Here is a 26,730-nt window from a genome sequence, read left to right as displayed (position 1 = left end):
ATGCCTATGAACGTTGCAGCAAGCAATCTAAATATAATTTTAAGATACGCCACACACACACACACACACACACACACACACACACACACACACACACACATGATACACTGTGGAAGACGGTTCGTCTGAAGTGGACTAACACGTATTGACGCCTATATAAGAAGCACCAGCCTGTCAGACGAGGGGCTCAGCTCAGTGAGCTTTGTGGGCATGCACTTACCCTCGACCAGTTTGCAGTATCGATCCGTCAATCGGCGAAGACGCACAGGAAGTACGCCGCACACGCACGCTAGTTAAATAGAGAGTTTTAGTACTGCGTACGCTCCGTACGTGGCGGCGTTGCGTACGTAAGGACGCCACGTTCTGCGTAGTGCGCATGCGCAGACCACAACGCGCACGTATCGCGTTACGTACGCAGCCACTACGTACGCACGCATGAGATGCGTGCGTGCGTACGTATGAGCTGATCGCGCCGCTCTCCAACAAGTTCGCGACAGCGCGAGATTTCGTTTTGTAATATGGCGGCATCGAAGGCAAGCACCGACCGGCTCTGTGGCCTAAAATATGGCCATAATCTGGCTATAACACTTGGATTGGCTGTCAACAACACGTGCTTCTATTTTGATCTACCAGATGACGCAACACGCGTCACGCTCGTTACGTACGCGGGTACTACGGCGTACTAAAAGCCGATTAGTGGCAAACGACGCCACGTAACACAAGGCGCTTGCGTGATGCGTACGTAGTACCATTCCGCAGTATTAAAACTCTCTAATATATTGAGTGGCTTTTCGTTACGGGTCAGCTTATATAACCACTACCGGCCTTCGAAAGCCAACAAGTTGAATCAGGAGCATAATATACTTGCCCAAAATCCCGTCTGCACCTTGGAGACCGGTACGAAGAGAGCCAGCGACACCAGTTGCCAGGCGACGCAGCCGATGACGGGAAGAACACCGACACGCTTGGCCAGCATCCACAGGAGAACAGGAAAACAGAGGAGACCACTGGTGATTTCGAATATGATGATAGCAGCCATGTTTAGTTCTTCGCAGTCCACGCCCACCAGAGAGACGAGGTAGCCGGTAGGGTTCTCCGAAAGGGCCCGACCACTCATACGCGTTGTCTGTAACGGCAGAGCCGGCTCTAGATTGACAGTAGCGCAGCGAAACACGCACACAAAACTTATTGTGGCGAAAGCCTTACATTTCTTATCAAACCGGCAATCTGAGCATTGGCAGCGATCATCTCGAGGCTGTGTGGCGTAGCAATGCAAAAATAAAAAAACTTGGCTTTTAGGAGTAGTTTAACACGAAAGGGAAACGTATTTTCACAGAGGTAATAGAGCGTTTCTTGTGCATCGTTTCACCGCGAAGGAATGATTGCTACAGCAACAAGTTGCAACGTCACGCGAAGAACAGCAAGGAGCTCGAAACTTGCAGCGCGCGCCTCAAGCAGAAAGCACGCACGAAATGAACATACACAGCACGAACTCGGACAAACACGGCTCAATACTTTAACCACGCTATTCAAATAGAAATAAATACGAAACGAACGTGCAAGTATACACGAGACAGCGCGAGCAACTCTCATAATTCTTACTTCTTCATGTGTGAGCAGCGCGCTCCTTTCGTAAACGCGGCCGCGGCAGCGAGTGAAGTGACCTTCGTGCTCTTTTTAACCGCTGTAACTTCAAAGAAAACCTATCGTGGAAGCAAAGATGTATACAGCACCCCGATTTCGCGATAAGCGCGAGCGAGCGACCACGGCAAAGAATATCTATACGTACTTTGATTGATTGATTTGTGGGGTTTAACGTCCCAAAACCACCATATGAATATTGGAGACGCCGTAGTGGAGGGCTCCGGAAATTTTGACCACCTGGGGTTCTTTAACGTGCACCCAAATCTGAGCACACGGACCTACAACATTTCCGCCTCCATTGAAAATGCAGCCGCAGCAGCCGGGATTCGAACCCGCGTCCTGCGGGTCAGTAGCCGAGTACCTTAGCCACTAGACCACCACGGCGGGGCATCTATACGTACTTTGACCACGCGCATAGCAACGCACAGGGTGGCGCGGGGGCTACGACGCATGACCACGCGTGCCCAACACGCGCTACTCGCGTAATCTTGCTACTGATGACGAAAACGTTCTGAAGTGACTAAGCTCCGAGTACGGCCAACGGTACTGGTGCGTACAAATGGATTGCCGTTAGCAAGATGAGAAATGTACACCTGGTAGCGAAGTGGTTAGAATCGCGCTCTGCGGAGCAAGAGGTCACTGGTTCGACGCCTTGCTCAGGTATATCTCACTCGCGTTTTTTTTTACAATCTGTATATGTATATTTCAGAACATCATATATCCGTGACGGAAATACGTCAGCTGAGCCACGGTGGGTCCAACATAAAAAACAAACTTTCGTGTTAAAACGTCACCCCCGGAAAATCTTTTCAGGCCTGCGCCCAGCAATCTGACGTCATTTCCGGCCGGCCGACTCTCGGGGAAGCCGCAGCGGCAGCGAGCGCAGCGCGGGCGGCGGTGGTGACGGTTCGGCGGCGTGGTGTTGACGGTGTTTCACGTTTGTTGCTTTCCGTTGTTGTTTTGCGGCAATTTCGTTTCCGTGCGTGATGCTGGAGTGATGCGACAATGCCGAATAAGTGTTGTGTACCCGGATGCACCGGCAACTACAAAACAGGAAAGAAGATACAAGTGTTTTCCTTCCCTAAAGACGCCGACGCTCTCAAACAATGGCTACGCGCCATTCCTAGGAAGGACTTCGTGCCGACTTCGTGCACTAAGGTAAGAATTTGAGATGCTCCTGTTCTTAGCTTGTCGTTGCTTGTTCGGGTAGAAATCACCTATGATGGGAAATACTTGAGCGTGTGGCCGCCGGGCCTCGCGAAGCGCTGACGCCAGCAGTTGATGAGAATCGCCCAGAAAGGCACGTTCGCAGCAAGGATGGTCAGCTGCGCTTTGTTCGCTAACAGTGCCGTGGTGTCGTCCATTCTTGCAAGCTCTCGGTGGAAGCGCTTCGTGGAGTGCGGTGACATCACGCTCCCGTGTTTCCTTTCATGTTGCTTGTACCGCTTAGCGCAGCGCTTTTATTTAGATGCTTGCGAAACGTAGGTAGACTTTGTTTTAGCTACACGGACTGTAAACACGGTCATGCAAACGGGAGCGCATTTTTTTCTTTTGAGAAGTGGCGTCTCAGACGTTCTTGAAACGTTTGTGCAGGTGTGCGCGGATCATTTCGACGCTTCATGCATTGAGAAGACGACATCGTACACGGATCCAAGGACAGGGAGAGTTATTGAAGTTGCACTCCCAGTAGCACGGTTGCGTCCTGGATCTGTCCCAACGGTATTTCCCGGCTGTCCGTCCTACCTATCAGTACGAGACCAGAGCACGAGAGAAACCCCTGACGCCAAGAGGAGCCGACAAGAAGCCTCCCAACTCGCCCGTGCCGTAGAAGAGTCGCTGGCGTCATATGAAGCGGAGCAAGAACGAGACCTGTTTTCGTCCCTCGAAGAACTAAAGGCTCGCCTGCAAGGGGTGTCAGTGTCTCCGAAGTGGACTGTGATTCATAAAGAAGAGTGCTCCATGTTTTTGAACATTATCGACTATCGTGAACCTTGTTTGAATGCGTCATTGACCGTGTTTGCAAACCTTGAAGTCTTTGCCTGCTATCAAGGTTCACCAATAAAGAACCTTGGTAGCGCTGTTGTACCAGACTCAGTTCAAAAAGTAAGTTCCTTGTTGGAAATTTTGAACAACCTGTCGATGCTGTCTGAGGAGCGCTGCACTTATTGCCACCTGGCTCAAGCAATACATTCCCTTGTTTGAGCCTTGTTTCCAGTTTTGTATCTCTTTACAAGTTGTTATCTTTTAAAGGTGCTGTACTTTTTTCTTTTTTTTTAACTCGAACTGCCTCGGTGCCCACTGTAGCAGTTGTACAGTCCGTTTTGGTACCTAAGCTGTGTACACTTTCCTTGTGCACTCTGTGTACAGACATGTTGTGCACTGTGATTTCTTTTTTCTTAGATTTTTGTTTGATTTTTTCCCTAGGACATGCACCTACCTGTGGCAGTACAATTACTTTTCTTTCTGTCATTTATCATGCTGTGGACCACAATTTAGTCACCAGTGTTCTTATGTATTGTATTTTTTGGCAAGTGTTTGAACCTGATTCCTTGTGTTGCTACTGCTACTATGATAAACGAATGGTATGTTTTCCTCTAACCTACAATTTAAATGAAAGTGTGCTCTTTCTGTTCCAAAGCTCGGGGATGTTTTTTGCTGTTACAATCTGTTTTGTTTTCTGAGTTTTATGTGGCAAGATATTGTGTTTTGTTTTTTTGGCATATTTTCAGCATTAAGGGCAACATCTTGTGTTGCCTGTCGTCTGCCTGGACCGAGAACAATGTGCACTGTGATATTTGTACAGACGGCGTCTGGCTGTGATAAATAAATACGCATTACTCCATTCACGATATTCATTATTTCTTGATACCTTGATAAGTTCCCCCGCAACGGTGGCTCAGTGGCTAAGGCGTAGCGCTGCTGAGCACTAGGGCGCAGTTTCGATACCCGGCTGCGGCGGCCGCATTTCTGATGGAGGCGAAAAGCAAAAACGCCCGTGTGTACGAGATTTCGGCACACAATAAAGATTCCCAGGTAGTAAAACTTGATCCTGAGCCCTCCCCTACGGCGCGCTTCATCGCCTGCGTTGCGTCGGCGCGTTAAACCATACAATCAATGGATACCTTGATAAATCGTGCGGACATGGTGTCAAGGAACCTCGCCCGAGTCGGTAGGCGTGAAGGGCGCTCGCGGCAAGCGCTCGCGGCTGGCGCAGCCACCCAGCGAAGGCCGGCCGGCCGGCCGGCGCGATGTGACGTCGTCGACGTCACGTCACGTGACGCGCAGGCCTGAAAAGCTTCCGGGGGTGACGGTTAAAAACATCAAGCGATGACGTCATCATAACGTCATGAACTTGGGTGTGACTGCATGTGACATACCGTCCCATGACGCCTATGCAGGGCCCTCCTTTGGGCAGCAAACAAAACCGGACAGCGTGCGGCCTGAAGAGAAGCAAACGAAGCCGGCACCTGGCAGGCAGTAGCACGTTAAGCTTGCTTGCACATCGTTCACCCTGCTTATACATCGACTGTGAAGATAAAGAAGGCTTGCGCTTTCGATTCGTCGAAGGCGAATACACGCCCTGTGAGTTTTCTTTTTTTTTCGGTGGAATAGACACACAAAGATAAACGGGGAGGGGTGCGGAGGAGCGAGTGATATGGACGAGATGAATACCAAAAAAAAAAGGCGCTGAAGCTCGAGTCACGACTAACCTTTGTGAAGAGTGCCGCTTGCATGAGGGCCTTCATCTGTAACGATAGTCGCAGCACAACGTATTCCATAAAGCCCGAAAGGAACACTTCCGCCACGCACGTCGACAGGAAGAGCACGGTCAAGGCTGTCGTCGCCGGCTGGCACCCCAACTTCTCGATGAGAGCCCTTGAATAACGGCGTAAGAAAACGGACATGTCGCTTCCAATTCACGAGATTCTAAATAAATTTATGAAATTTAAATAGTCCTCAAAGTGCGTGCACGGTTGCCGTAACGTACTGTTTCATCTTTTTGCATATGATTTGGCATAGAGAGTTTGAAGTAAAGAGCACCTTGGTTAATACATCAATCCCTGTTTGGTTCAGAATGTATGTTAATTAGTTTAGTAATTGTATTTACCAGAGATCGGAAACCTGCGGCCCGCAGGGCAGTGTTATGCGACTGTCATTACGACATGAAAACACCACCCCCTTCGTTCTAACTAGTCGATGAACACCCGCCGACTAGGCGACGAACAACTCCAACCCTTCCTGCGTTTGTGAGTGAGCGAGTTCGAGGTAAACATTTCCAAGTTTGCTGAGAATGTTCAGCAGCAAGAGCCGCTTCAAAGTAATTTTTAATGCCCCTAATCTATGGTAATAAATTGCAAGTTTGTGTGCGTGGTGCGAATCGACACAATTTTAGATGCGGAGCATCTAATACTCGAGGCTTGTAGTGCGGCGCCGTCCGCAAGCTTCCTCCTCCTTCTTCCACCATCTGTGCATCCCTTCCTCCTCTACACACCGCGCGCGCTTCACTCCTCCACCATCTGTGCACCCTTCCTCCTCTACACACCGCGTGCGCTTCTCCTCTTCACGAACATTCGCTAGCTGTATAATGTAGCGCGCATGCGCCGTCACGCTTCGAGAACATCGGCAGCTGACGCGCGCGCATGCGCCGTCGCGCTTCGAGAACATCGGCAGCTGACGCGCGCGCATGCGCCGTTGCGCTTCTCCCCCTTCTCGAACATTCGACAGCTGACAGTGCATGCGCCGTCGCGCTGTATATATACTCAAGGTCGGTGCTCGCTCGCTCAGTTGCCGCTCGTCGGTTGGTTTGTACGGCGCGTCGACGTCCGAGGTCGCAATGATCGACGTCCCTTCGACCAGCGCCGGCCAAAGTGTTGGCGGAACCGCAACCAAGTCGTCGTCCGAAGACAAGGCAGCGCGGAGAAGAGCTCGCGACGCCGCACGTAAACGTCGGCGTCGAGCGGAAGATTCTCAACTTAGAGAACGTGAAGCCGCTGAGAGACGTCAGCATCGAGCAGCAGCACCGGATTCGGCCGCTTTGAAACGAAAGTCATCGTGCTCAAAGTTCGTCGCAATAAATAAACACCGCCCTTTCGCATACATGTCGTACGTGTTCACTCATTTAACACCCCTCCTACAACCACGTTAACCAATTTAGCCAGCGACCCAAGTAAGTCGCAATTTAACACCCCATTTCACAACCACGTTAACCAATTTAGCCATCGACACAAGTAAGTCGCACTTTAACACCCCGTTAACCAATTATATGCTCCGCATCCTCCTCAGTGTTCCCCCGAGGGAAGCTGCGGGCAATTTTTTTATGCCAGTTCGGTGTGCCCTCAAAGAAAATTCACTGAACTCTCCTCTTTGCATCTGACGAAAGAATGAATCATTATAAACTTTGTGAGCCGATTTGTATTGGTGAGCCTAAGTAACCCAGGGTAGTGAAGTGCAACTGCTGAACACGAAAATCGCACCATCTCCCCGAATGGGACCATGGTGTGATGCGGGGAATCGCGGTCGCGCAGCGCGAGCATCAATCAAGAAACTCGCTAGCAGACGCTACCTGCGTCGGCTTTGCGAGGCCCGGGAGGGGAAGCATAGGGGAGGAGAGGGGACGCACACGCGCACTGTGGGAACGAGCGCAAGCAGGTGGCAGAAAACAGTAACGCGCAGCTGTTGGAGAGAGGGAAGGAGGAGAGTCGCGCAGTGTGAGTGAGGGATGTGAATGCTGTCTCATATCCGCGAGCAAGAGAGATGGAGAAAGAGAAGAAACATATCGGAAAGGTAGGGAGGTTGACTATACTCAGTCCAGTTAGCTATGCTACACGGGGGAAATGGGAGTGAGGGAGCAAAAGGGAGATATGAGGAGGAGGAGATACACATTGCACATAACACACATGCACACACTGCACACACAGTCCAGGTTTCACAGGCGGTCACACAGTGACGTTGCCCTCAAGATGTGTAGCAGGGCTCGTGTGGCTTTCTGGGCTGAAGTTCGTGAAGGCCACGCTCCCAAGATCTTCTCCAGAGTAAAGGATCAATCATCCAGCCTCCTTAAGGCATACTGGAGAGTCCGGCAATCTTCTTCAAAGTCTGGACAATGGCACAGAAGATGTTCCACAGTTTCTACACAATGGCAGTTTTCACAGTTAGGGGAGTCAGCCATACTAAAGCGACGACCTAATGAATTCGTGGAGGCAACGCCGATCCACAACCGAGACTGCATTGTAGCATCCCGTCGCGAAGTCTCTGATGGCAGATGCAATCGGAGTAATGAAGCGAGGTTCTGTGGGCGTCGAGTGTAGTTTAGTGGAAGATCCCAATGCATAAGTGTGGCGTTATGCGCGATGCGGCGAAGTTCTTTTGCGGCATCAACCCTTGACAGGGGTATGGGCAGTGTGGGTGCTCCGTCGTGGGCACAACGAGCAGCGTTGTCAGCGAGGTGGTCACCACCAATCCCACAGTGACCAGGCAGCTACTGAAAGATTACGTAATATCTTTTGTTAGCGCCGCGATGACAGATTTCATGGATTTGAGATACCATCTAATGGTAGTTCTCGCGTCGTAGACTTCGCATACGTAGAAGGGCCGCCTTGGAGTCGCAGAGGATAGCCCATTTAGCAGGGGATTCTCGCATAACAAATCTAATTGCGGCAAGAAATGCGGCGAGCTCGGAGCCCGTAGATGTGTTGACGTGTGAAGTCTTAAACTTGACGGTGATTGACCGAGATGGAATCACAAAAGCACCTGTCAAACTTCCCGAGACTGAACCGTCCATATAGATATGAGTTCGGTTTTCGTACGACACATGCAAATGGTCCAATGAGATCTGCTTGAGGGCTGCAGATTGACAAGCTACCTTTTTGGTTATCCCCGGGACTTCAAGGTGGACAGGAGAACTTTGCAGGCACCACTCCGGGCAAGGCGGTATGGTTGCGGGTGAGAATCTCCAGGAAATGGATCGCTGGTTAGCCACCACCACTCTGGAGAACTATGCCTTCGGTCTTTACAGTGGCAGGCTAGCAAGGTGGTGGTTAGGTAGTCTGGATATATGGCGAATGTGCGCCCGGAGTGTGTCGACAGTTATATAGGTCGTAATCGGGTGGTCTTGGCCAATGGTAATAGTTGCGAGCATGTTAGCACACCTAGGCAATCCCAAGCACGTGCGAAGAACTTGACCTTGAATCCACATATAAAACGAACCTGAGACTAATCCATGTACTATCCATCAATCCTGTGCACTTCTTCCGTAGCTTGTTCTTTTTGTGAGCGCTGCAACGTCCTAGGTACGAATCCATAGCAACTCGCTTAATTTTCAGATCTAAGCAATTCGTGTAAACGATGCGATCTACAAAGCTCCAAGTTGAACAATAGGAAAAGGCGTTTACGAAATACTCACTCAAGCAAGGGCACGCGTATAATGTAGTTGGTGTAGAATGCAAATCCTGCGAGGATCACCCAGAGCGCCTCGTACCACAGCACGCGCAAGAATCCACAGAAGACGTGGAAGCCGGAATTGCGCCCCGTCCTGGAAGCGCACAAGCTTTAGGATGAGTAATCGGTGCGTTTCTGAAGATCTACAAGTCTCTCTAAAAGAGGGAGCATGCAAGCACGGACACAAGAAAGTGGCTAAGACACCGCAGTGAGATAAATTAGTGCTTTTAGCTGCATTGCCCACAGTACTCTCTAAGCCAAGAAAAATGTTTTTATCCTAAACAGTGTAGCTATTAGAAAAGCAATCCGAAACGCATAATTACGCACAGTCGGTGAACAAACCAAATCACCGAATGGGATTCACGTTGAAGACAAGAGGAGTGGTTGACGTTGAACAAGGCCTGACATTACTTAACCATACGGACATCTACAATGAAAGAGCCACCACAAATTTCGAGGAAGCTCGAGCTTATATCACCTTCAAAAGCAGAAAGCGATAGCGCATTCTATAATCTATCGTGACCCAGTTCACACGGCCTTCCCAATAGCCTATAGGCTTAGATTCTCGGTGGACACCACGCAGCAAGAAAATAAACATCTGTGCGAGTGTGAATTGACCATTTCAAACTATATCCTATGTATGATATATAGATTGCCTGCTCAATTATACTTGCCCACTACAACATAACTCTTCCTTTAGCGAATCGGAAAAGTATACCCACTATATGCGTCCGTAAGACAAAACGCGCAAATCGCAACTGCACGCGTTGTTCACGCTGTTGCTGACAATGACGATTACCTATTCCGATGAGCACTGTGACGGGTGACCCTTAACCACGTGTGTGCGGAATTCACGAGTTTCGACGCCAGGTGCGGTTCTACGGTTTTGTCGCGTAATATTACGCGTGTTGAGAGAGTGCACATCCTCACACTACGTGATATTCGTACAAGTTTTCCTTTCGGAACCAGTTTTAAGCACTGCTGCATGACTTTGCTCGCCAAGCTGTATAGGCCTAGACTACATTCGCGTTCGAAACGAACATTTCATATGCGAAGAATTTCTTTGCCTACCGCGGACGTCCATCCGTGTGCTCGCCCGTACATCCATCCGCGGGCGGGTATGTGCCACAGGTATGCGAGGACGTGCCACAGGTGATGCACTTAGTATCTACCCAGCAAGGGCGAGAACATACGTGGGTAGTTTTAACGCGTGAGCGTGAAGGATAAGCGATACCGGCAGCGTTTATCAGATGAAAGCAAAGAATAAATGTCAATGTCCCAGGAGAAATCCAGCCCCAGCATTCTGCGTGGCAATCTAGTATTCTACCCCATAGCCACGCCAGATTTCGAAACTGCTTTGAAGAAACAAAAGGCTAGTCAGTCCTAATGTTGGTGAAAGATCAATTGTGGTTGCAATGCTGGCTTTCTAAGTTTAAAAGTACTGGCAAGGCCAGGTCTCGAAACTGCTTTAGGAATAAAAAAGCTTATTCAGTCTTAACGTTAGTGAAAGATCAATTGTGGTTGCAATACTGGCTTTCTAAGTTTGAAAACATTGCGCATGTGCTCCTATGATACAGGCGTTGTATACATAAGCACCACCAAGTGAAGTTGGTCTATGCGTAGCACAACCAAGGGACTACCATTACTGCAAGCACCAGCGCTACGTATCAGATTACCACTTCAGGTGTTGGGAACACCTACGTTGTTTCTGGCATCGTTACACAGCTGTAAACAACTGGTTATATAAACATATACGACTGTTCAACATATGTGTGAGCGTGCAACATTCGTACATATCTTTAGCGTCATTTCGTAACGTTTCGGTTAAACGAAAAATGCACCAGTGTCTCCTTCTCTCAGCATGTTTCGCGTAACATCGATTCCCAAGCTACGAAATATGGGCCAGATTATCTTTTTTTATTTATTTGAATCACTTCCGAACTATCGCTCACTGAAAACGCTGATTTTTTTTTCCTTCCAATGAACGATCCGACACAGTGCGTGTGAAATAAGCTTTTTAACGCTGTCTTGATAATGAAACCACTACGCTGGATATGTAAACACTCCTTACCCAGACGTTTTGAGCACTTCAGCGGACGCGCAACTGGAAGTCGAGTGTTGATTACGACCGTCTATTATTACAGTCAGATGACCCTAATGAAGACGCGAGTAAAAACTGACACCTTTTATCTACAGAGAGAGAGAGAGACAGACAAAGGGAAGCCGGGAGGTTAACCAGATATTGGCATCTGTTTGCTACCCAGCACTGGGGGCGGGGAAATAGGGTCACGCGTGCTATATAGCATACGACATGGCAGACTGTTTCTTTGCATCGTGGTACGATGTACCCGCATGCATATACCGTTCGTGCATGCAGCGAATTCGTACCATTTGAGTGGCGAAGAACGTAAATTGCGGACAAGAAGTCGGCTTTTCAGTCTTCGCATGAGCGGAAAAATGTCTCCCTCCACAGTAACGGAATAAAGGCCGGCGTTGATGATGTGCCTGCGTAAAACACATTGTTCGAACAAGTAAGCGCTAAAGGGCATGATCTTTAAAACACTTCGCGCGCATAAGCAAATGCATCCAACAAGTATACCTGTAAAAGTGTGGCGCACGTTAACTGTTACCTATAACTGCAGTTTCCAAAATGTGACGTAAATTTAAAAAATTACGTCACAATTTAATTTGTTGTCAAAAAAGCAGCCTTTCCATCGGTGGGGTCGAACTCACAACCTTTTACAATCACGCGTAAGACACTCTACAAATTGGGCTGCGACGGGAGGCGCCCTCCCGTCCTCTTCGTTTGGTATCTCTGTCTATTTAATATCTCGAAGCATGGAGGTCTTGAAGCGTTAACAGGCACCGTCCAGCCTGCAAGCAGCGTTGGTAAACACTCCCAAGGATTGCATGTAGAGAAATACTAAATGAGTTCATGAAAGCCTTGTTCCGCTGAGCTGGCTTACAGGCGACACGGTGGAATTAGCAGTATATATATGAATGAGGCGGTAATGGATTGGAAAGCACCATCCAACGTACCTCTATTTGGTGGAGGGCCGGATGCGTTATTCGAGGTAGTGGGCGCGTATATCATTCATGGGAAAAGGGATTTTGAGTTCCTTTCATTACACATCTATACGCGTCACAGTTGCTGCACTGTAGTAAGGAAAAACAATTACCATACCCTGCATTTTCCCTGGTCTGATTGCCTGTTGCATTTCCATTTCAAACGTCATTTGCCATTCTGTGTTCTATCTGCATACAAGTGTTTCGACGCACTGCGCAATCTAGCGGTGGACAAAGGTAATGAGCAATGCCTCAAGAACAGAATATGGAGCAACCAGTAAAACAATCGACAAGAATAAACTCAACTCACCTAAACACTGCAGCGCCCACGCACTTCGCAAGAGGTGAAAGCGTTTCGTCACTCACATTGCGTTGCACCTGCAGATAAGCGGCGAGTCAGTATTGCATGCGCAGTGTATACACGGTGCTTTCGACCGACCGACCGACCGACCGACCGACCGACCGACCGACCGACCGACCGACCGACCGACCGACCGACCGACCGACCGACCGACCGACAGACAGACAGACAGACAGACAGACAGACAGACAGACAGACAGACAGACAGACAGACAGATAGATAGATAGATAGATAGATAGATAGATAGATAGATAGATAGATAGATAGGGTTTAAAGTCTCAAAACTACCATATGATTATGAGAGACGCCGTAGTGGAGGGCTCCGGAAATTTAGACCACCTGGAATTCTTTAACGTGCGCCCTTAATCTAAGCACATGGTCCTACACCATTTCCGCCTCCATCGGAAATGCAGCCGCCGCAGCCGGGATTCGATCCCACGACGTGTGGGTCAGCAGCCGAGTACCTTAGCCACTAGACCACCCCGGCGGGTCCACGGTGCTTTCGCATCAGCTTCTACGTTGCGCAAATGTGATTAAGGCCACACCGAAAAACGCAACTTACAGAGACCCGGCAGCAATTATTTAGCATGTTCACAAAACCCAGTTTATCGGTATTCGAGGCTCTACAGAAAGTGACCCAAACGTTATAGCACTGCTTGCGGCTTCGAACATACAACTATTTTTGAAACTCACATAGAAATCGATTTCCTTTCTCTCGTCGAATGATGCCGAAAACCACCCCACCCCGGTGGTCTGGTGGCTAAGGTACTCAGCTGCTGACCCGTAGGTCGCGGGATCTAATCCCGGCTGCGGAGGCTGCATTTCGGATAGAGGCGGGAATGTTGTAGGCCCGTGTGCTCAGATTTGAGTGCACGTTAAAGAACCCCGGGTGGTCTAAATTCCCGGAGCCCTCCACTACGGCGTCTCTCACAATCACATGGTGGTTTTGGGACGTTACACCCCACATATCAAATCAATCAAAATCAATCATGCCAAAAACGCGAATGACGGCGCCAAAACCAAATTCACAGCTATTCGCCGATTTCAGCATCATGAGCTTCATAGTTACTATGGCCGACGCGACCTGCGCGCTCGTGAATACGAAGGAAGCAGCGCGTTCCAAGAAGAGGAAAAAAAACGTCGCTCATCCCACTGCTTAGAAATCGGTAAACAAGCAAGTGAAACGTGTGATCGAAGAGAGCAGTTGAGCGTTTTTTTATTGTATTGTTTCGCCACAAGGACGAAAAAATGAATGCTACAGTAACAAATCCTAATGTCACGCGAAGAAAGGCAAGCAACTCTAAACTTGCAGCGCGCTGCTCAAGCAAAGAGCACGCGCGAAATGAGCGTACACAAGAGGAGCGCTGACTAACATGTGGCGCAGCTAGACTTTAAACCGCGCTGCTCTTATAGAGATTAGGACGCTCGAAACGAGCGCTCAAGAAGACAGAGGACGAGCGCGAACAACAGTCACCATTTCACTACATCGCGTATAGCGGCTGTGGCAGCGAGCGAAGTGACCTTGAGCGCTCTTCCGTATCACGAGTCTCATTAGCGCGCGCACAGCAGAGACCACGCTCCGTGGAGGCGGCACTCATTAAACGCTAGAGGCGGCGATCTATGTAGAGCGCGCTCAAGGCAAGCCCTTCGCGCTATGACGAAGACGCGCTAAAGTTGCAGAACTCTGAGAACCGCCAAACGGTGTATGCTATACGTATATAAATAGCTTGACGTCAGCAAGCTTGCCAACGTATATACGGTTTTTGGTCGAATGGCCTCGAGCCGCGCGTTGCGGAGCGAGAGGGCGTAGCTTCAACGTCCGGCAACAGAACAGTTTCTTCTTGTTTTTTTTTTTCTTTGCAATCTGTTTGGGTACAATTTAGAATGTCATATCCGTGACGAAAATACGACAACGGAGCCATGGTGGACCCCGGCCGCATTATAGAATAAGACCAGCGTAATCAGACTTAGGCGAACGTTAAAGAGCCGCAGCTGATGAAAATTAACCACGAGTCCTCCACTATGGCGTACGTTTAGTTAGCTTGTTTGTTTGTTTCTCTTTTTTTCGTATAACACAATCTCAAACATATTTCAGCAACTATAGAACATCAATGTATTTAGCACAAAAAGGTACCAACATATTTGTACCATGTAAGTACATAAACGATAAGAAGGGAAGATTAAAACGTAAGAGGCAAGAATATTCGATAATGCATAGTACCAACAGCAAAGATACCAAAAACGTTCCAACAACGAAAAAACACACAACTAATAGATAATCAAAAGCAACGCTGTCATCAAAGAGACCACGAATGTAAGGCAGTAGCGTTTCCAATTGGGCTATCGCACCGAACAAATACTCCAGAAAAGAGATATCGCTTAAAACAGTTATTTCCTTGAAACTGCAGTGTTATAACAAGAGTGCCTTCGGTACCATGGACTCAGAATAAGTGATAATAGGAGAGGTGCGTATGCCATAAGGTCGTTTGAGTAATTAGTAAACAATAACTCTGGTAGGCAACTTCGATTTCGACTGATCATTTATAGCAATCCCCTTTGTTTGATCAGTACAGCCAATCACGTGCCCCTGCACGATTTACATAGAGTATGTAAAAAAACAATTTCCCAATCACTGGTCAGCCTTTTTTTTTTCTTAGGGGGGAGGAAGGGGGGCTTATTTGAATTTTACCAGTCAATTTAGTTATTTTAGTGTTCACCAATAGCGCGTTTGTCATGCACTCACAGCACGTTTATCGATAACTTTGAGTAATGTAGTGCTGAAGTCAAACATACACTGGGTGAATCAACCTTGTCACAATGTTAAAAACTAAATATGTGATATTGCTCTTATATCTACACATTCTTTCACCATTCACAGCTGCAAATACTCCCCTTCGTTTTGAATTGACATTTTCCTATTATGATGAAAAATTGAAACATTTTCAAGAACGAGAAAAATATTTAAATTTTCGCTGTTCTTTGGGGGGGGGGGGTGATTATTTGCTTGTCAGATCGATAGCATCTCGCAAATAAGGTTCAGGCAGATTTCATGCCTTAGGTAGTTTGAAAGAGTTTATTGATGGGCTTCCAATTCACGATAACACGATGTGCTACGCGATGCCAGCTGGCCAAAGCAGAGTGTTTCACACACGTGGCTGCAAGCGACGCTGACTAAAGCTCCCTGGATAACAAAAAGAAAACTGAAAATACCGTTAAAAAGGAAGGCAAAGCGGCCTAGCTTAATTGCTAAAGCATCCGACATGTTATACCAAGGTTGCAGCTGCAGTTTCCACCTGCGGCAAGAAGATTTTTTGTCGATTATAATTCATTTCTTTTATGTAATAATTTCTACACTACTTAAAAGCATACAATGACCACTGCGCATGGCATAGCTTCATCGCCTGTTGATTTCATTAGGTTGTGCCTAATCAGAAAAACGATCCTTCAATGAACTTTCACTTCTTCGTATACTTTTTTTTTTCACGTCATATCATCATATCACGCATTTCGCTTTACAACTTTGTAACATTTGTTTTAATGCTTTAATCGTTGCCGCTCGGAGTGCTGCGTAAATATTTCCACACATACCATTTCAGTAATCAAGCCAACTGAGCTCTCACCTTCATGCTATCCTTGATATAGACGGGACTGCTTCGAAAACAGGCGAACAAAAGGCTCCCAAGTGCGGCGACCATCGACAGTGAACACCACGTGGTAGCCCACGAAAACTCGTCCGCACTATGGTAGGTAGCTGCCTGGAAGGATCCGCGTATCTATAATAGTTGTTGCGGTATGACGTCCCGAAACAACGATATGACGGATAGCAAGGCACGCAGGCACAATGTAGAGAATGTAAACATTTGTTTACATTCTCTAAATGATGAAATGTTGAAATATAGAGTCAAAAGCAATAGCACACTTGTTGTTTTGCTTCAAAGATCAAGAGATATAGCTTTTAAAAAATGATTTGTCATTTCAAATAGCTCAGGTTGATTCTTTGAACGTTACATAAGTGTGCTAAAATAACATTTAATTGTTGATTTATTTATTTATTTATTTATTTATTTATTTATTTACTTACTTATTTATTTATTTATTTATTTATTTATTTATTTATTTATTTATTTATTTATTTATTTATTTATTTATTTATTTATTTATTTATTTATTCAACCTCGAGCGAATAGGTTCGAGTACCTTCGAAAGCCAGTAATACCACTCACCTGCGCGAAAGTCAAGTCTTTCATACACAAGAGGTCGTTCACACAGGCGACGAAATACATCGCGTGCACCGTGCAGAACAAGTTGGAAGCGGACATGCCTTTGATGCGTTGCATGAGAGCGCTGAACGTGAGCCACACCTGTCAGTACAAACACGCATGCACGCGAAACGGTTGAAGACACCGAAGCGAATCAGAACATCTCAGACAACTTGAATCTTTATACTTGAAGATCATTGAACTTTGAAGGAAAATTTTAATGAACATTATTCTCATCGTTTACGGAAACAGGCGAGTCAGGCGAACACATTTCTCAGCATTCTGTACGACTAGTAAAGTAATTCGAAACAAGGCCCCCATACGCTGATAACGAATCCCGAATGTAAAGAATAACTCCGTTCTCAGTCATTTGTTTTAATTATACATTGATATGATAACATTCTGAGAGATAACAAGTAAACTATAACATTTTAGGCAAATGCAAATTGATTTGTGCCTTTTTGGCAATCAACGATTCCGAAAGGCTAAAATATATTAATATTAATCTGTACGGCGGCCATGGCGCCAACACAGGGCGGAGCGCGTGATAGAAGCGCTGATAAAAATCACTACATAAGAAAGCGCGTGGCGATTTGCACTGGTTATCGAAAAAACACCGCGTGCGTGCACATCAGCGCCGCCACTTAGTCAAAGTTTTAGCAGTGCAGGACCTTCAGCAATGTTCTATCACCGAAAAAAAGTAACTAAATACGTTACTTGTTACTCCACACACAAAAAAATGGAACGCATTACCGCCCCACTCACAACGCTATTCGCATTGTGAGATGACTGGTTGTTTTTTCGCTGTTCTACAACGCTTTATAGGGCGTATTAGCGCGATTCCTTTCCCGACATAGAGCCTGCCTAAGGCAAGTTTGCCAACGAGTCCCAAGCACTGGCGTGTCTCGAAGTCGCATGATTGATAGACACGCCGAGCCACCGCGGTCGACGAGATCCGTCTTCCGAGAAGCAGCTACTCAAGTGCGCAGTGTTGTTGAGACTTTTGACCCTGTTCCGGAGTGGCATCCCCTTCTGGACGCTTGTGTGTATGTTGTGCGTAGTACACAATTATTGGTGATGATTTCATGCATTAAAGAAGACAGCACCAGCGTAGCTCAGTGGTACAGTACTGGGCTGGAACGCAGCGCAGCCGGATTCGAGCCCCACTTTGTCCTTGGTATTTCTTTATTTACTGATTTTTTTCTTTCGATACTGGTTACAGACACCGGCGACGGCGGCGGACAACTACGGCACCATGCGTGACCCATGTTCTGATCTCATAACATCTTTCGCTGTAATAGACAAGCGAATAATCATGAAAAGGAAGTGCAAATATAAAGGGGGATGAAACAAATCGACCCCGTATCAGCATGTTACACTGCAAATGTCGTCGAAAGACGATAGTCTTTCTTGTGTCTGGGGAGAGTGAACAAAACGTTTATTTCATGTTCTGCGCAAGAAAATCAGTGAATAGTAAACTAGGGCGCTGCGTTAAAGTGCCTCGAGCGTGCGGCGGAGGTGAACGAGTGCATCAAGTCACGTCACACGTGAGACATGAGCGCTATCTAGCAGTTATATTGGAAAACGAAGCGCACGCGCCTTGCGCGCCCGTCTCGGAGGTGATATGGTGTAGAACGCAAGGGGACCGGTAGGTGCCACCACCGTGTCGTCTGAGCAAAGCGTTGGAAAGCGCTGCCTGGTCAGCGCAACATGATAAACGCTACGGTCCTTAAAATTACTTATGTATGCCTTTTCTAGTAAGAGACACACATACAGAATATTGACGTGTTGTTGTGGTGCCTCAGATATGCGCAATATTTGCTTTTTAATTGACAATCACACAAGTATGAACGCTGAATCTTGAGCAATATTGGTGGGCGCTGCGAATGGGGTCGGCCGTTTGCAGTATCGTTGGGCCACTTTGGTGTCGTTTAGGGTACCGTTAAGGGCAGACAAACGTACAGACAGACAGACCGAAATTTTTCGTCGAAGGCCTCAAAGAAAGACTATCGTCTTTAATGTACACAACTACGCTAAAACCAACGTTTTTAGATACTGTCAGTTGGAAAAGCCCGCTCCGGAGGCGGCACCAACTCGTATTTGCTCCGAGGAGCGACGCTGGCGTAGCGTTGAGATTGTTGTTCGGCAAGGTAGAATTTTTCGTCGGGGGGAAGGGTCACCACCTTGATGTGAAGAGGGTGCCGCACAGACAAATGTGGTGAAGTGTCATTTTTCGCTCTGAAAACAATAGCGGAAAATGGGGGAGGGCAGGGGGGAGAGAGAACGGTACAGGCCCAGTGTGCCACCCGCTGGCCACGCCACACTGTCATTGCAGGCAAAGAAATAAATACTCATACATTTCTCATGTACAGGCGCGGCCCTCATTTAACACAAAGCTGTATTCATTCAGCCCTAATGTAGCTACTTTAGCTAAAATTCGCGTATTTGGAAACGAATTTCCCGCTGTTTTGCATGCGGAGGTAGCAGCCGACGCTCCTTCACCAATCCCAAAGCGACAGCAGCGCCGCCGCTGAGCGGGATACGAGAGGGGGCCGCTCATCGCCGCTGCGATCGCTAGCACTTACCCAACTGACAGTATCTAAAAAAGTTGGCTGAAACCGTCCTGGAATACAAAAAGGGAAGAATCTGTAAATTGTGAGAAACTGTATTAGGACAGTGCAGAGCTGAGACGAAAACAATAACAGTGGAGTGAGAAAAACATGAAGATCATGAAAGCTAACATTGTAATCTGTATGACCTTGTATTCCGTGAGCTATAGGAGGAAGAAGAGGAAGAAAGTTTAAGTGGAAAGACAGGGAGGTTAGCCAGTTCTTAGACCGGCTGGCTACCCTGTGCTGGGGAAAGGGGTGAGGGGAATAAAAGATGTTAAAAAAGAAATGTTGCGAAGAGAGAGAGAGAGAGAGAGAGAAATTTAAAAAATGCGACAGAGGAAAGGCAACATCAAAGCGTATAAGACACTATAGTCTGTCTCTGAGGCCAGTTGTCCATGAGCAATAGAGTGTTGTAAGAAGTTGGCAGTTACATAAAATGGTCGATTCTCTCTGGTCAACTTATGCGGAATCCGAAAATTTACACAACTGAGAAGTAAAAGGCAGAATATGTCATAACGCGAACTAGTTTGTGAAGAAAACAACCGGACAGCGCGATTCGTCGGCGGTGATGTGATGGCAATGATAATCACCTGGCAGTGTTGGAACGAGATCCAGAGCCATTTGTAGCGAGCCGATGATTGTTAATGCTTATGATTTTTTTTTCTTATTTCGCTCAATGGCGTGACTGCGACATTTAGCAATGTCATTACAGATTAAAGATGCATATTCAAGTTGAGAAAGACATGTTGTGTTGCACAATTTGTGGAAGACCATAGGAAAACTAAATTCTGGAGGGATTCTACAAACGCAGCCGAGAGAACGAAGGCCTCGCGTGGCAGTACGTTTAGTGTGAGTAGAAAAATTCAGCCAGCTTTCAAAATGAACACCAAGATCACTGAATTCACAAAACCTTAAAGAGATGGTATTGACAAAATATGGAATGGATACGGTTATATGTATTGCGAAATGTACTCGTGAGTTTGGTCTATGAGCTATTCGGACAATAGTTGAAAGAAAGTTGAAAGTTGAAAGTTGAAATTTATTTCACCACAACGATACACCGTGATTTACACAAACATGAAACAATTGTGGCATAGAAAGTAGGAAAAAAGCTGCGCTATAGCAGCTTGACTAGCCCCACCTCCAATGGTCATTGTCACACCATTCCGAGAAAGAACACAAATCTACCTGAAGCAAACGACAGTCATTAGCTGAATTAATTTCCAATAATAATAATAATAATAGTAATAATAATAATAATAATAATAATATAAATTGCGCCCCGCCGCGGTGGTCTAGTGGCTAAGGTACTCGGCTGCTGACCCGCAGGTCGCGGGCTCAAATCCCGGCTGCGGCGGCTGCATTTCCGATGGAGGCGGAAATGTTGTAGGCCCGTGTGCTCAGATTTGGGTGCACGTTAAAGAACCCCAGGTGGTCGAAATTTCCGGAGCCCTCCACTACGGCGTCTCTCATAATCATATGGTGGTTTCGGGACGTTAAACCCCACATATCAATCAATCAATAATATAAATTGCCAATTCCCGTTCCAAAACCACTACAGGGAAACCGAAGAGGACTTCTGGAATTTTGAATGCAGCTCTCTTGTTAGAAATTAATTTATAGGTACGTAATTGTGCACAGACTCAGAACATGGTCTCTGAAAATGAAGTATATCGCTTGAAAAAGGCCCCTGGGCCAGTTAATAGCATGCGCAAAACACTGTAAAGGCAACGAGTCAGAAAGGCTCTTCTACATAGTGTTTCGAAAAGAGGCTTCGCGAATTCCGTTTAGAACGAATGTTCGACAATTTAGAGTACGAGGTACTCTACCGTGGGAGAGTAAGAAGCTGTCAGAGCGCCGTATCTGTGAGACTGCTGTTAGAAGACATGTTCGACGATTTAGGGTACAAGGAACTCTACTATAGGAGAGAACAAGCTGTTTAAGTTTCAAGACGGTCTGGGCATAAAACGTGTGCTTAGAAAAGGAGTTTAACGATTTACAGCACTTGGCACTGTGCTATGGGACAGCATAGAGCCGCTATGTGTGTTTAGAATAAGTGTTTGAATATTCAGAGTACTTGTTAATCTACAATGGTAGAGCATAGAGCCGTCCCGGTAAACATGCTCCATACATGGTCTATTCAGAGTACTTGTTAATCTAGCATGAAAGAGCATATCCCGGCAAATTTTCTGCGTACATAGTCAAGGGTACATAGTCAAGAATTTGAATCGTGATCTTAAAAGACGCAAAACCTCCAAGCAAGGACAGGTGAAAGGCAGTATTTGTGGCGTCGCAGCTTCTTTCTCGCATCCGTGTTTTGCAAGTCCTGCCTTTCAGAATGAATACTTACCAACTGTATCAGCTATCTTATTCTAAGCTAAAGAAAAGTGCAACTTTTTTTCTTGAAAGAATTCTCTGATTCCACCTTTCTTTTATTGCTGATTTGAGTCTGGTAATTTGTTATAGCGTGCACCAATTAGCCAAACAAATAGGTTATATATATATATATATATATATATATATATATATATATATATATATATATATATATATATATATATTGTTACGGGAAAGATTTATTCACCGAGAGCTGGTCTTGCTAACGGCTTAGAGAGCGCCCAGTCAAGCAGGCCAACGGGAGAAGCTTCAGAGTCCAACCCACTACAACCACGTTGTCGTCTTCTTCATTTGGGTGCCAATTCAGCTGTGTCGGTGCGACAGTTCCATACACGTATCATCACCCCGGCCCGTAAGGCACCGTCTCGGTGCCTGTTAAATGAGCGAGTCGGCGTTGTAGGGCTTGAGACGAGAAACGTGGACCACTTCCGTTCTGGGAGCAGCAGCTGATGAGTTTGTGGTAGCGGCAATCTCGTAGGTCACAGGTGTGACCTGACGAATGACTCGGTAGGGCCCAGCGTATCGCGATAGTAGTTTCTCGCAGAGGCCAACACGTCGAGATGGGAGCCACAGGAGAACAAGAGATCCCGCAGAAAAAACGGCATCTCTATGTCGACGGTCGTAAAGGGACTTCTGTGCTGTCTGCGACGACGATAACCGAGCACGCGCTACCGCACGTGCCGTGAGGGCACGGGTGATTGCATCCTGAGCGTACGATGTGGAGGATGGGTGGTCTGATGAAAGCAGTGTGTCGAAGGGCAGTAAGGGATGACGTCCATAGAGTAGATAAAAAGGGGAGTAGCCCGCTGTTTCATGACGCGACGAGTTATAGGCGAAGGTTACGAACGGAAGAGCTATGTCCCAATCAGTGTGGTCGGTAGATACGTACATGGAAAGCATGTCCGTCAATGTGCGGTTTAGTCGCTCCGTAAGGCCGTTAGTCTGAGGGTGGTAAGATGTCGTGAAGTTGTGACGGGTAGCACAAGATCGGAGTAGATCATCAACCACACGAGATAGAAAGTAGCGACCACGGTCTGTGAGCAGGTGGGTCGGAGCGCCGTGCTGGAGAATAATGTCGTACAGCAGGAAGTCGGCAACGTCGGTTGCGCAGCTGGTTGGTAGCGCTCGAGTGATTGCATACCGAGTGGCATAGTCTGTGGCCACTGCAATCCATTTATTTCCAGTTGTAGAAGTAGGAAAAGGGCCTAGCAAGTCCAACCCCACTCGATAAAATGGCTCGGCTGGAACTTCAATAGGTTGAAGTAGACCGGCAGGGGGAGTCGTAGGCTTCTTTCGGCGCTGGCAGAGGTCACAAGATGTGACGTAACGGCGAACAGAGCGGTACAGACCCTTCCAGAATACTCGCCGTCGAATGCGGTCGTAAGTTCTGGAGACTCCTAGATGTCCAGAAGTTGGAGCGTCGTGGAATTGTCGCAGAACATCCTTTCGCGGGTGATGCGGTACGACGAGTAAAAGTTCGGCGCCGTCGGGGTGTAAGTTGCGGCGGTACAAAACGTTGTCTTGAAGCAGGTATCTGCTAAGAGAAGGGTCAGCATAACGCGATTGAAGGCGGTCAATGATGGTGAGCAGCGATGGATCTTGGCGCTGTTCATCAGCCACGTTCAGAAAGTCAGTGATGGCTAAAACGCAGGCATCGGATTCCAAATCAGTGGCGCTAGGTGAATCAACAGGGTGCCGGGATAAGCAGTCAGCATCGCTGTGCAGCTTTCCAGATTTGTAAACAACGGAGAACGTGTACTCCTGTAATCGAAGTGCCCATCGGCCGAGTCTTCCTGTAGGATCCTTAAGCGTCGACAGCCAGCAAAGCGCATGATGGTCCGTGATGACTGCGAACGGACGTCCGTATAAGTACGGACGGAATTTCGCAATAGCCCAAACGAGGGCTAAGCATTCCCGCTCAGTGATAGAATAATTTTGTTCCACTTGCGACAAAAGACGGCTAGCGTAGGCTATCACACGGTTGGTGCCGTTCTGTATCTGAGCGAGTATAGCACCAATGCCATGGCCGCTTGCATCGGTGCGAAGCTCTGTTCGAGCCGCTGGATCAAAATGAGCCAACACAGGTGGTGATGTGAGGGCGGTAATTAGCGACGCGAAGGAATGTTCTTGGTCGCTTCCCCAAGAAAATGCCACATTCTTTTTGAGGAGATCCGTGAGGGGCCTAGCAATATCCGCGAAATTGAAGACAAAGCGGCGGAAGTATGAGCAGAGCCCAATAAAACTGCGAACTTCTTGTGTGGAACGCGGAACCGGGAATTCTCGGACTGCACGGACTTTGTCAGGGTCGGGTTGAACACCAGTGGCGTCAACAAGGTGGCCGAGTAGTTTAATCTGCCGACGTCCAAATGAGCATTTCGATGAATTGAGTTGGAGACCAGCGCAACGAAAAACGTCAAGAATTGCCGAGAGACGAGACAGGTGGCTTTCGAAGGTGGGCGAGAAAACTATTACATCATCCAGATAGCAGAGGCAGGTCGACCATTTAAAACCGCGAAGAAGAGAGTCCATCATACGTTCAAAAGTAGCCGGGGCATTGCACAAACCAAAAGGCATGACCTTGAATTGGTAAAGGCCGTCGGGTGTGATGAATGCCGTCTTCTCGCGGTCGCGGTCGTCGACCGAAATTTGCCAGTATCCGGATCGAAGGTCAAGGGACGAGAAATAGTTGGCGCCGTAGAGGCAGTCGAGCGCATCATCGATTCGAGGTAAAGGATAAACGTCTTTCTTGGTGATCCGATTCAGGTGGCGATAGTCGACGCAAAAACGCCAGGTGTTGTCCTTCTTTTTAACTAAGACCACAGGGGAGGCCCAAGGACTCGATGACGGCTCAATGACGTCTTTACTGAGCATTTTCTCGACCTCCGTCTGTATTACTTGGCGCTCAGCACGTGACACGCGATAAGGGCGTTTGTGAAGTGGACTGGCGTCGCCGGTGTCGATGCGGTGGGTTACGGCACTTGTGCGGCCCAGGGGACGGTCGTCAACGTCAAAGATATCCAGGTAAGAAAATAGAACACCCCGGAGCGCCGCAACTTGGGAAGGTAAGAGGTCACTGGATATCATTTTGTCGAGGAACGCCTTATTTTGCGACGTGATGACAGGTTTCGTCATGGTCTTAGTGTCAGGCGTAAAAGAACAAATTGAACATTCATCAAGGGTGGAAAGATCGGCTAAAGTCATGCCTTGGGGAAGCACTTGGGTCGACGTAGAGAAGTTCAGAACTGGAAGTAGCACCGTGTTGTTAGCAACAACCACTACAGTATGTGGTAGTGCGATGTGGTGCGTAAGAGTCAAATCAATGAGGGGAGCTACCAGATAGTCTCCATCAGGAACGGACGGGAAGGGCGACAGAGGAATGTACATAGCAGCCTGGGGCGGTAGCCGTAGAGACTCCACGGATCGTAGCCGAGTGCGACTTGGAGGAGTGAAATCGGAGCACAAAGGCAATTCGAGCCGTAAGATACCGGTAGAACAATCGATGAGGGCGGAGTGGGCGGTTAAGAAGTCAATTCCAAAAATGACGTCGTGTGGGCAAGCATCGAGGACTGCGAAGAGAACGGAAGTGTGGTGGCCAGCAACAGTAACGCGGGCAGTGCACATACCAAGCACCGATGTTCGACTTCCGTTGGCAACTCGAACAGTAGAGAACATAGCTGGTGTGAGAACCTTTTTCAGGCGAGATCGAAGTGTAGAACTCATAACAGATACTTGGGCACCAGTGTCAATTAGAGCAGTAACGGCGTGGCCATCAACAAACACCCGAAGTAAATTGCGTCTTGAATTTGTAGCCGGTTGAGGGTTTTCGTTCCGAGTCGTCAACGCAGCGCCACCTCCAGGAGCTGCACTCGTCAGTTTCCCGGGGAATGGGCAGAATAAGCCGGTGACGGAGAGCGGCGGCGTTGAGGGGAGCGTGACGGCCGACCCTGAGGTGACGGCGAGTGGCTGGACCAGTTTCTCTGGGCGACGACGTCAGCGTAGGACGGTTCGGAGCGTGGAAATGAACGGCGAGCTGAAGGGTCCAGAATATGGTCATCCGGAAAACCGGGTTGCGAATAGTGTCCGCTGTCCTGACGGCGATCTACATTACGAAAGCTTGGCCGGAAATACGACCTGTTGCGGCAATGGCGGGAGATGTGCCCAACTCGAGAGCAAGAGAAGCAGATTGGTCGATCATCATGCGTGCGCCACTCAGATGGATTTCGGTAGCGGGGTGAAAACCGAGGAGTCGAAGCTGCCGCAGCGACAAGTGGAGCAGAGTGGTGGTCAGCGTTGTGGACGGGAGTGCTCATGGGCTGCGGCGTAAGTCTGGTGGGCTGGTTAACCTGGACGCCCAGGTTAGCAAACTCCTGACGTACGACGGCTTGAATAAGCGAGACTGTTGCCCAGTTGTCTTGCGCAGGGGGCTGATAGGAAGCGGGTGCCATGGCTTCCAGCTCCTGGCGAACAATCCTTGCGATATTGGCAGGAGGGGCAAGTGAACGGGGTGCTGCAGAATCCTCGCAAGACGAAGTCGCAGCAGTGTTTGGTAGTCTCGCAATTTGTTGGGTGATTCGCCTGCTTTTAGCTTGCTCAAATCGCCGGCATTCAGATATGATGGAGTCGACAGTGGTGCAGTTCTTGAACATTAGTATGTTGAAAGCATCATCAGCAATGCCTTTCAACACGTTGCTGATCTTGTCCGCCTCGGACATGTTTTTGTCCGTCTTCCGGCACAGTGCCAGTACGTCTTGGATGTACGTGACGTACGACTCCGTCGATGATTGAACACGCGACGCGAGTTCCTGCCTGGCTGCCATCTGACGAGCAACTGACCGACCGAACAAATCGCGAAGCTTTTGCTTGCATGTGTCCCAGCTGGTTAATTCTTCTTCATGCGTCTCATACCAGGCGCGTGCCGTACCACGTAGGTAGAATAGAATAATTGCCAGCATA

General features: G+C 47.9%; 1 protein-coding gene across 1 annotated transcript in view; it reads right to left on the bottom strand.

Annotated features, from left to right (window-relative positions):
- Positions 1-26,730, bottom strand: part of LOC119179423 (ATP-binding cassette sub-family C member 2) — a 63,171-nt gene that overhangs the window by 20,133 nt on the left and 16,308 nt on the right. Inside the window, exons 4-10 of the mRNA XM_075868387.1 lie at positions 16,733-16,870; positions 16,130-16,264; positions 12,458-12,525; positions 11,470-11,586; positions 9,047-9,175; positions 5,355-5,520; positions 869-1,126 (exon numbers count right to left, since the gene is read on the bottom strand). Coding sequence (XP_075724502.1) covers positions 869-1,126; positions 5,355-5,520; positions 9,047-9,175; positions 11,470-11,586; positions 12,458-12,525; positions 16,130-16,264; positions 16,733-16,870 — 1,011 coding nt within the window. The remainder of the gene's footprint in view (positions 1-868; positions 1,127-5,354; positions 5,521-9,046; positions 9,176-11,469; positions 11,587-12,457; positions 12,526-16,129; positions 16,265-16,732; positions 16,871-26,730) is intronic.

The sequence above is a fragment of the Rhipicephalus microplus genome, chromosome 7 (genome assembly GCF_043290135.1).
Source record: "Rhipicephalus microplus isolate Deutch F79 chromosome 7, USDA_Rmic, whole genome shotgun sequence".
Taxonomy (NCBI): Eukaryota; Metazoa; Arthropoda; class Arachnida; order Ixodida; family Ixodidae; genus Rhipicephalus; species Rhipicephalus microplus.
Note: the sequence above shows the minus strand (reverse complement) of the source record. Positions and strands in the feature narration are given on the sequence as shown.